This window comes from Canis lupus, chromosome 17 (genome assembly GCF_048164855.1).
Source record: "Canis lupus baileyi chromosome 17, mCanLup2.hap1, whole genome shotgun sequence".
Taxonomy (NCBI): Eukaryota; Metazoa; Chordata; class Mammalia; order Carnivora; family Canidae; genus Canis; species Canis lupus.
The window spans coordinates 132289-143106 of NC_132854.1; the positions used below are offsets into that span (position 1 = coordinate 132289).

Below are 10818 nucleotides of genomic sequence, written 5' to 3' on the forward strand. Positions count from 1 at the left end.
TCCTAAAGATTCGTTCAAAATAGCGTATGTGTGTTCACTTCTACAGCACATATAGTAAAAATAGCATGTATAATGTAGCTAAGAGACAAGTTTGAATCAGGTGCACTGGAAAACTGGCATGAGGGGATGGCTTGGCTAGTTAGTGAGACTGACTGAATACCCAGTATCTAGAGGATTTTACTAGTCCTTACTTTAACAAAGAATGGATTTTATAAGACTATGTGCCAGAACGGTATTTTCAAACTTGCAAATTATAGAAGACTGAGATGAGGGACATGTCTATTCCTAAAGTAATGGAATAAAACTACAAGCATGCATAAACCTGTAATTTGTTCTTTTAAGAAACAATTACCCCTCTAGTAATCTATAAAAGGTAAAAGCAACTTAAATTATCACCCATTTTAAGATTACTCAGAAAGCAGTCCCATACACTCCTTAGGTAAAACGGGACAGGACTCTTATGTTCCTACATAGAAACGAGTGGATATACTTACACAGAAGTAAGTTTGTAGCACATTTTAAAATCACAGTTATAATAATGTCTTTCAGCTAAAGACACTACCACATCCAGATTCTCTTGCAAACCATCTACAGACTCGGGGAGGACAGTTTCACTAGGTTTATTATACTGCAACAGAGAAAGGTAGACATGAACTCAATGAGTGACACAAATCAAATGGCAGCCTCAATCTGGCTCGAGGGCTCAAGGCTGTGCACAGGGCAAGTGTGAGATTCAGAAGCTCTTAACTTCCTGCTCATTCGTCCTCTTCTCAATTAGCTGAACTCTCCTCTCAATTTTATCAACGGAATTCCAGGGTAGGAATGTGTCCGTAGGAGAAAGACACGTTTTTGGAAGCTTTTTTAGGAATCATCATTTAATTTAAGCAATCTAAATCTATTCTTGCAAATGTACTAAAGTAATAAAAATTAACTTTTAAAAATTTAGCTAGTAAAAGAACAGAGGCCAAATTTAGTAAAACATTTACATAAAGCAAATACAGTGTTTTCACTTACCTTTTTTAATTTGTTCTCAAACAGAAAGCGTAGCAATTCCTGTTCTTCAGTACAGAGCTTGCTAAGAGGTAGTGACTCAAGAAGTTCTTTTTCTTAAAAATGTTAAAAAAAAAAAAAAATCCTCACAATATTTATGGGGGAAAAAAACATCAGCGATGAAAAATATTCTTCTATAGTTCTTGTTCTAAGTAAATCAAACTCAGAAGAGAAAATAACAAGATCAAAATGTACTAGAAAAACTAGGACAGTGGTTCCAGACCCAGGTGGTGAGAACTACCTGGAGGGCTGAGCCATGAAGCCTTTTAAGTGATGCTGCACATCACCAGATACAAGGACCACCAGGCTAGTTTCCCAGCCTCACTCTGAGTGAACAATTCTGTCATGTTGGTTGTCCTAAGCACCACAGAATGGTTAGCGGGATCTCACCTCTACCCACTAGATGCCAGTAGCAAACCTCCCACTACCATTCTCAATTTGTAAAAATCAAGAATGTCCCTAGAGGGCAAAACCACTGCCCTAGGCTAAAATGTGCTTGAGTCCCATTAATACAACATCTCCACCTTCTCTCCATTTCTTTGCGTTATGTTCCCTTCGTATTACTGCTCACATACTAGGTCTATGGTTCTCAGCCCTACCTGTACCTCAGGGTCATCTGAGAACTTTAAAACATCTGACCCAGGGCCCCAAGAACAGAGATTCCATTCCACTTGCCTGGAGTCGGGACCTGCACACTGATGCTTTTAAAGTTCTTCAGGGCTTTGAGGTGCAGCCAGGTTGGGCACCTCTGAATCAGAAGCTGAGAACTCGGCTGACACTACCTTAAGTCACTTCTCAAAAAGATGGTCTTATACATCAAAACCCCTAAAGACTCCGACAGCAAGGGGACACTGTAAAAAACTGTCCTTTGTAATGTGCTTCACATTTGAAGATGCTAAGGAAGTCTATTAAATAGACCTAAGAGGTCTATTTAAACCTGCAACATTGTCTGCTCGATTCTACAGACTTCAGAGGAAAAAAAAAATCCAAACACTATTAATTGTGCTAAACATGAAAACACTTGAGTTTCCAAACCTTCTTGGGCTGTCAACATGTGATGTGATGTTAAAAGATCAAATGCTTCAAAACAGTAGGCATCCAGCTTCAAAGCTTCTTTGTAGCTATAAGTAGCTAGGGCTCGGTTATCCAGGGCATCGTAGATCTTCCCCCGTAGGAGACAAATAGAACTCTTTATCTGTTGGAAAAATGAGGAGTCACATACTAAATCAATACTTCTAAACTTAATTTTTGATCAAGAATTATATATTACCTGTAGGCTGAGACTTTTCTTTACCTTTAAAAGGATTTGTTCCATCCCAACTGTTAGTATAAATTAAAACAGGAAAACAAAGTAAAACTAATCTTTCTTAAGCTCTCCTCACTTCAACAATCTTTATAACTAGAGTACATGTCACTGCCACTTTGTTCCTATCCTGTCTCAGAGAGGGTAATGATTGAGATAGCAAAGAGCATACAAATATTAAATCAAACTCAGTTTGATAGGCAGATCTCAGTGAAAGAAACTTAATGTAGCAACACAGCACAATGGTCATGGGCTTGTAGTACTGGGCAGACCTGAGTTCCAATCCCAGCTCTGATGCTTACTAGTGACTCCAGACAGGTTTCCTTCCCTCACGTTACTTACAAGGTCTTGTGAGAACCAGAAGGTGTAAGCACACATTAAGGTGTAGGCACAGTCGCCACTGCACTACCATTAACAAGAGGGTATGGTAATCCATATTTCAGACTGTGACCCTCAAGAAATATGTAACTAGACTTATAGATGATCCAAAGATAGGCAGCTAAAACTGGTAAAGGGCAAAGAAGATTCATCAGAAAATCCAAACCTAAAAATATCAGAGGATATAACAAGCAAATCTTAGACCTATTCAGTACCCTACGACTTGTTAAAATTTTTTTTAAAAAGTGATTTCATAAATAACACATTACAAACAAACCATGCATTTCTTAGATAAATTAACAGATAAGCAGTCCAAAAATAATAATGGTAATAACCAAGCTCCCTCAAAAATACCTTTCTTAACAGAAAAATGAATGTGCTTCTTAGCACATAAATAGATTATCTCAAGAAGGCTGTTAAAAAAAAGAAAGAAAAAAAAAAGAAAGAAAACAAGAATAACAGTCCAGATTAGTAATCTGACTGTGAACGTTATTGATTAGGCTACATTATATAACCTCTGTCAACAAGGAATTTGCGGGCAGATATGAAGTCTACAAACTAAAATATACAACATAACATAAATAGTAACACCTGACCACTCCCTGGAAGGAAGCAAACTAAGGTAATCAAGGTTTTCTGCAGGCTGCAGGTAGGCCATTGCAACACAGTAAGAAGGGGAAGGGTTAGGGCAGCCCAGGTGGCTCGGCGGTTTGGCGCTGCCTTCAGCCCAGGGCCTGATCCTGGAAACCCAGGATCGAGTCCCATATCGGGCTCCCTGCATGGAGCCAGCTTCTCCCTCTGCCTGTGTCTCTGCCTGTCTCTCTCTGTGTCTCTCATGAATAAATAAATAAAATCTTAAAAAAAAAAAAAAAGAAGGGGAAGGGTTGGTCCACTTGCCCAAGTAGCTTAAGGCATCAAGTATGAGAAGAAAGATACCAAGTCACCCTATTCCAGATTCAGGCATAGGAGGACATAACTACAGCTTCCAACTAAGGACTCAGAAATGCCTCAGTATGTTTTTGTGTTTCAGCGACAAATAAGTTGGAAAGCAAACTGTTTTAACATGGTGATACTCAAAGAAAAGAAGGTGGTTTTTGTTTGCCATGTCCTGTGGGTAATTCTCACCAAAGTTACTGAAGCATGCTTACTACAGTGTGACTTACCGAGGACTGTGACATTTCCCAGTCACTAGAGGGGTCTTTCATGCCACTTTCATCCTTTAAGCATTTCTCAAACAACCTTTTGTTGATTGGCTCCTCCATATCAAGAATATCAAGAGCTTGTTGATGCTCTTTTGCAGCATACTGTGTAAAAACCAGAAATACTGTTTATCACCCATGACTTCTAACACTAGATATACACATGAATACTATGTGTATATTTCAAAAGTTAATAATATATCATGCCAACTCATTACCTAAATTTAAAATGTAGAATTTAAATTTTAAAATTCTAAAACAATTTTCTTCTTGCATGTCAGATTCTAGTAAATTGAGGATATTTTATAGCAAATAATACTAAAGAAAAGAACATTTCCTCATGAAGTATTTTACTAATCTGCCAAGCCCGATCACCAGAATCCTTACACATATGTAAGGAATGCATAACATTCACATAATTAAACTCTTACCAAAGAAAATTGAAACTGAGGGCACACTTACATGGCATCTAGCTGCAAGGTAGCGACATGCTTCATATAGCTAGGAAAGAAATTATTAAAAAAGAGATCAAGATAATACATACTCCCATTCTAAAAGAAAGCTATAAGCATAAAATGAAGAAAGCAACCTTCCTAATTTGTCCTTTTACTTTTGCAGAAAACCCAAATCCAGTCTTTTTAATACCATACTCATGGTGAACCTACTCCTCACTAGCACCTAGGATTCAAAAAGGAGTAAGGATCTGCCCTCGAGGAGGTTCTGGCAGGAAGACATAAACTACATAAATTCTGAAAGAAGGGCATGAGCAATACTAGCCAATTAAACGGAGAAAAAAGTGGGTAGGTCTAAGGGACTGCAAGTAGTCAGTATGACTGGGTTCAACACAGACTGGAGAGAAATCACAGAGGACTATTAATGCATCTGATTTGACCCTGTAGATGATGGAAAATCACTTAGTGATATGGTGAGTGCTATAATCAGGACTGTGTTTCTGTGTTTTGGGAAGATCACCCTTGTGATAGTTTAAAGGACAGTTAAAAAGAGAGGGAAAGGGGATCCCTGGGTGGCGCAGCGGTTTGGCGCCTGCCTTTGGCCCAGGGTGCGATTCTGGAGACCCGGGATCGAATCCCACGTCGGGCTCCCGGTGCATGGAGCCTGCTTCTCCCTCTGCCTATGTCTCTGCCTCTCTCTCTCTCTCTCTCTCTCTCTCTCTGTGACTATCATAAATAAATTAAAAAAAAAAAAAAAAAAAAAGAGAGGGAAAGTAGAAGTAGGAAAGATGTTACTAGAGAGACAAGAGGCTAAGACGAAAGACCTGACAAGTACGAGGAGTAATGAAACGGAAAGGAATATCCATCATTTCAGGGTTATTTAGAAAACAGAATTTTAAAAACGAAGTGACTCGGCTGGAGGGACAAAATGGAGATTAGGAATGAGAAAATGTCTCATTCAATCAGAAAAACTGAATCCTTTAAAATAATTTTGACATTGAATCTATTGACAATTTTGAAAAGCTTTGGGAAGCTTTAAAGTTCACACACTTACTTTGTCCAGTTTTCGTGACCGAAGTGCATGAGCTGCTCTATGATACTGTGCTGTTAGGTAAAGACACTGAGCCAACCAATAAATGTCCTGGGGCTCCTCTGGAAGAAAAAATCACTTAATTGGTCAGAGGTACAAGGAAAACTATAAAGCCTTTTAAAATACAGAAATCAGGAAAAAAAATTTAAAGTTGTCACTTACCATGAGAAAGCGAAGCTACTTTATCTGCCCAAAATAGAGCACTTTGGTACTGTTGCTGTATTAAAAAGAAAAAAAAAAAGTAACTGCTGTTATTTCAATAATTTTCAACAGATATCTAATATTGGACTGCTATACAATAAATTGACATCTTAATACAAAAATGGTTTACATGTACCAGGGATCTACCAATCATATCTCCATTTTACCTGCAGCTAGGTGAGTTTTGGTTCAGGGGTGCAATAAGAACATTACTGTAAGATCTTTGATAATTATAGCTCAAGAAGGTAGGATTTCTTTTCTTTGTAGAAGTTTAATACTTTGGAAAAATAGATCAGTAGGTACCTAAAACACTAGAAAATTTAAACAATTATTTTGCAGTATCTGGTTAGCAATGGTTCTCAGTTCTTGAGTGCCAACTAGGTACTGTGTAGCCAGTCAATCTGGGAAGAGAAATGCTTCCAGAATGGTTACAACTCTGCTCACTGTAAAAAAAAAAAAAACACCTCTGCTCACTTGTAGGTGCCCCCAAGGGTGGAAACCAGGCAGGCTCCTTCCTATTCAGTCTGCAGGGCCCGAGGGAAAGTGCTCAGGGCATTTGCTCCATTTAACTGACTTGCCAAAATACAGCCTCCAGTGTTCGGCAGGCATCTGGCAGCATAATCTCAGATTCACTCCAAACATTTCACATCAAATATGCTTTTCCCTCCCCTTCTTGGTTTCCAGCTTATTTGGAGGGTATAAGCTTGACAAAACCTAAGTGCTGGAATCACTTCTTAAACACTGCTGCTGTTCATTCAAGGGCAGTGCAGGGAATGCAGATATTGTTAACATGAATTTTTTAAGAATACTGACCCCACAAAACACACTTATTTGTATTTTTATTCACTTAAGTCCTGCCAAATAAGAATCACAACTAAACTTCTCAAAAATGTTCATTAACCAGCTAAATTCAAAGGCCAGCCTACACCTTGCAGCGAGCACTGTGTTACGGAGCAGCTACTTTGTGCCCAGCAGGGAGGCCAGGGGCAGGACTCGGCACGTGCGCGGCTGACGGTCCCTCATCCACAAGGCGGGGGGCGGGGGCGGGGGGGCTGGGGAGCTGTGGGGCTGGGGTGATGGGGAGTGCGGGTGCGGGGCTGGGGGGCTGGGGGCTGGGACCCGGCAGGGCTGAAGAGCTGGGGGCTGCGGTGCTGGGGGCCGGGGCCTGCGGGCTGGGGGCTGCGCCCCTCCTTTGGAGAGCTTTACCCCGGGTCCAGGGCCCAGGCCGGGTGGGACCCGGCGCCGCCGAGACCGCGACGACAGTCACCCCCGCGGGCCAGGGCTCAGAGCGGACCGGCCTCCCCAGCCCCGGGGCTCCCCCTTCCCGGTCGGCGGCCCACCTGGTCCAGGTACTGCCGGACGCGCTTCCGCAGCCGCTCCAAGTTCATGGCCGAGCCCCTGCACCCGCACCCTCCTTCCCGCTCCCCGCCCGGCCCCGCGCGGCCCCAGGGCTCTTCCGCTCCCGCCGGACCCCGCCCCGGAAGTCCTCCGCACACGCGTCCCCTCTAGCGTGGAAGCCGGCGTCGAGCCGTTGGTTCCGAGGCGCCCCTTCGGCCCCCAGGTGGCCGGAGTTCCGGGCTAAGCCCGGGCGCGCTGTCCTGCGGCGGAACCCCGGGGGCACGGGGCTGTGGCCGAGTCCGGGAGCCGAGAGCGAGTCGTGCCGGGGCGCCCTCGGGCCGCGAGGACGCGGTGCCCACCAGCGGCGGGGCCCCGAGACCGCAGACGCTGGGCTGCCTCGGCGCCCCCTGCGCCCCCTGCGCCCTCTGCGCCCTCTGCGCCCCTGCGGCCCCTGCGCCCTCTGCGGCCCCTGCGCCCTCTGCGGCCCCTGCGCCCTCTGCGCCCCTGCGGCCCCTGCGCCCTCTACGGCCCCTGTGCCCTCTGCGGCCCCTGCGGCCCCTGCGCCCCTTGCGCCGGCTGGAGGCCCCAGGCCTGTCGGGGCAGAGCCCGCGCTCGTTGCCGTTTTGGGGCCCTGGGCGAGGCCCTCCTTGCCGGGCTTCCAGGGGCATCACGTCCGGTCTGTTCTTCACCCATTGGGGCGAAGTTCCCGAAGGAGGCAACCCGCGGAGACGGTGGAGCGGCGGCGGGCAGGGGTGCGGATGGGTGTCGGGGAGGAGCGGGGCAGGGGTGCGGTCGAGGTCGGGGTAGGGCCTCGGGAAGGGGTGCGGACGGGTTCGTGTGGCCGCGAGGCTGGAGACGGGCCTGCGAAGGAGTCGGAAGCGGGAGCTGGACAGGAAGCTTCACCCGCCCTGCCCGCGAGCCTTGCCCTGGGGCCGCCCGACGTGTGCCCCGGACAGAGGTCTTCGGCCTCCTGCAGGGGAGCCCACGTGGGCGCGCGAGGAGGGAGCAGGCGCGGGGAGCGCGGACCACGAGGAGCTCCCGCCCGCCGGAGGTGGACCGGGTGTGAGCAGCCTTTCCTCCTAACGACGCTGCAGTTTTAAAATAAAGGCAATGCACTCTCATTACGAAAGAAAGAAAAAGAAAAGAAAAAAAAGAAAAGAAAAGAGAAAGAAAGAAAGAAAAGAAAGAAAAGAAAAGAAAGAAAAAAGAAAAGAAAGAAAAAAAGAAAAAGAAAAGAAAAGAAAGAAAGGAGGGAGGGAGGAAAGAAAGGAAGGAAGGAAGGAAGAGAAAGAAAGAAAAGAAAAAGAAAGAAAAAGAAAAGAAAAGAAAGAAAGGGAGGGAGGGAAGGAAGGAAGGAAGGAAGGAAGGAAGGAAGAAAGAAAAGAAAAGAGAAAAGAAAGAAATTTAACGTAATTGAACGAACCACACATGAAGTCAGAAGATAAATTGGAAACCTGTCGTAAGATGCTTATTTCCTTTAGATGCAAACGCACTATAAAAAGACCAGAGGCTCAAGAAATGAAATAGGCAAATAGGTGAAAATACAGTTCACAGGGAAAGAAATGCAAATGGAGTCTAGATAAATGAAAGAAATCTTAACTTCATAATAATAAGAATTAAAATTATAGTAGGATGCCACTTCTCACACAACAACAAAGATCAAAATATTGGTGACGCTTTGCTGCTTGGAGCGTGAGGGAACAGACTCCCTCACATATTAATTTTTTCAAGTGACGTTGGTCTACTGTCTGTGGTGAGCAAGTTGAATGTCTTCCAAAACTAAATATGTGCATACTCTGCTCTAATGCTTCCGCTTCTGGGAAACACCTCCTAGAGATACATTTTTCACATGTGTAGAATGATCCGCTTTTTAAGGATAACCATTATAGAGCTGTCTGTCAAAATAGAAGGTTAGGAACAATTTAATAATCTGACAGGTAGAAACCCATTAAAGAAGTCACAATGTGCTCACATAGTGGAATACCCTGCAACTGCTTATAAGAACAAGGCACGGGTGCCTGACTGGCTCAGTCAGAAGAGCATGGAACTCTGGATCTCAAGGTCATGAGTTAAAGCCCATGTTGGGTAGAGAGATTACTTAAACTTCAAAATATATAATGAACAAGGCAGTTCTGTGTATGGATATGGAACAATCTCCAACAAATACTAAGGGGGGCAAAGCAAGGCCTAGGAAAGTGTTTCTCATATGCATCCATTTGGGTAAAATAGGAAACTAACCAAAGAATAAGTAAGAAGATCCTTTAACCCTGGAAGGACAAATTAGAAACCTGGCACAGTGCAGTGCCTTCCAAGATGACCACTGGGAGCTGTGAGGAACCGTGAGAGAGGATTTTCCCTAGATATCTTGTTGTGCCTCTAGAATTTCTGACCATGTACATATATTACCTTTTAAAGGTAGATATAATCGTTATAAAAGCCTAAGAAAGAAAGAAAATGCAGAGAAAACACCAAAAAAATTGCAGAGAAATGAAAACAGCATAAAACTTCCTATAAAGCATCCCTTTCACTCAAAAATTCTTAGCACTTTTGTGAGTAATCTGCCATGTCCTTTTCTGTGCATACACATACACTGGTAACATGTTGAAATTTCTATATCTTTCCCTTCTCTTCACCTCTTCCCAGAAATAATCACTGTCAATTATTGCTGTACACTGTCAATTATTGTCATACTTTCTGTACTTTTAATGTACAAATATCGCTTTTCTACAAAAAAAGGGATGATATGACATATAATTATTCTGAGAATTGCCTGGTTCACTGGTATACATTAGAGATCTTTCCCTGTCGGGACCTCCTTTTATCTTTTCAACAACTAAAAAGTGTGTTATGTCATATTCATTAGACCAGGCTGGGTTATGACGCCATACAAACTAATCCTTCAAGTCACACCTAAGTGGCTGTGTTGGTTACGATTATGTGTCATTGGGATGCCTGGGTGGCCCAGTGGTTGAGCGTCTGCCTTTGGCTCAGGGTGTGATCCTGGAGTCCCAGGATCGAGTCCCACATCGGACTTCCTGCATGGAGCCTGCTTCTTCCTCTGCCTATGTTGCTGCCTCTGTGTGTGTCTTTCATGAATTAAAAAAAAAAAAAAAAAAAGATCATGTGTCAATTTGACTGGAGCATAGAATGCCCATATCTTTGGTCAAATGTGATCCTGGGTTTGTGAGGTGTTTTCGATAAAATTAATATTTGAATCAGTAGGCTGAGTAAAGCAGATTGCCCTCCCTAACGTGGGCCTCATCTAATTCATTAAAGGCCTGAATAGGACAAAAACGTAGAGTAAGAGAGAATTTGGTCTCCACCTAACTGTTTGAGTGGAGACATTCATTGATCATCTGCCTTGGGAATCAGACTCAGACTGGGACTCACACCATTGACCCTCCCAGGTCTCCAGCTTGCCGACTCCCAATCTCAGGACTTCTCAGCCTCTGTAACTGCATGAACCAATTCCTTATAACAAATCGCGTATGTAAACACGCACACTCCTCTCTCCTACTGGTTCAGTTTCTTGGGGAAACTCAGAGCAATACAATGGCCATTTCAGTTAAGGAGTCTTTGAGGTCCCCAAGCTGGGCTTATGTGTCCCTCCTATACTTTTTATAACACTGTATTTTCCTTTTTTTTTTTTTTAATTTTTATTTATTTATGATAGTCACAGAGAGAGAAAGAGAGAGAGGCAGAAACATAGGCAGAGGGAGAAGCAGGCTCCATGCACCGGGAGCCCGATGTGGGATTCGATCCCGGGTCTCCAGGATCGCGCCCTGGGCCAAAGGCAGGTGCCAAACC

The 10818-nt window shown here is 43.9% G+C and overlaps 1 protein-coding gene across 5 annotated transcripts in view; it reads right to left on the reverse strand.

Annotated features, from left to right (window-relative positions):
- The window catches only part of CDC16 (cell division cycle 16), a 28865-nt gene extending 21702 nt beyond the window's left edge, over positions 1–7163 (reverse strand). For 2 of the 5 annotated variants that reach the window (XM_072782278.1, XM_072782279.1), the window contains exons 1-8: positions 7014–7163; positions 5635–5689; positions 5437–5534; positions 4393–4431; positions 3895–4035; positions 2086–2245; positions 1015–1106; positions 495–628 (exon numbers count right to left, since the gene is read on the reverse strand). In XM_072782278.1, the coding sequence (XP_072638379.1) occupies positions 495–628; positions 1015–1106; positions 2086–2245; positions 3895–4035; positions 4393–4431; positions 5437–5534; positions 5635–5689; positions 7014–7061 (767 nt within the window). In that variant the 5' untranslated portion in view covers positions 7062–7163. Of the gene's footprint in view, positions 1–494; positions 629–1014; positions 1107–2085; positions 2246–3894; positions 4036–4392; positions 4432–5436; positions 5551–5634; positions 5690–7013 lie in introns of all 5 variants that reach the window. The other 3 variants (XM_072782276.1, XM_072782280.1, XM_072782277.1) reach the window with 3 other exon arrangements.
- Between the last annotated feature and the right edge of the window lie 3655 nt (positions 7164–10818).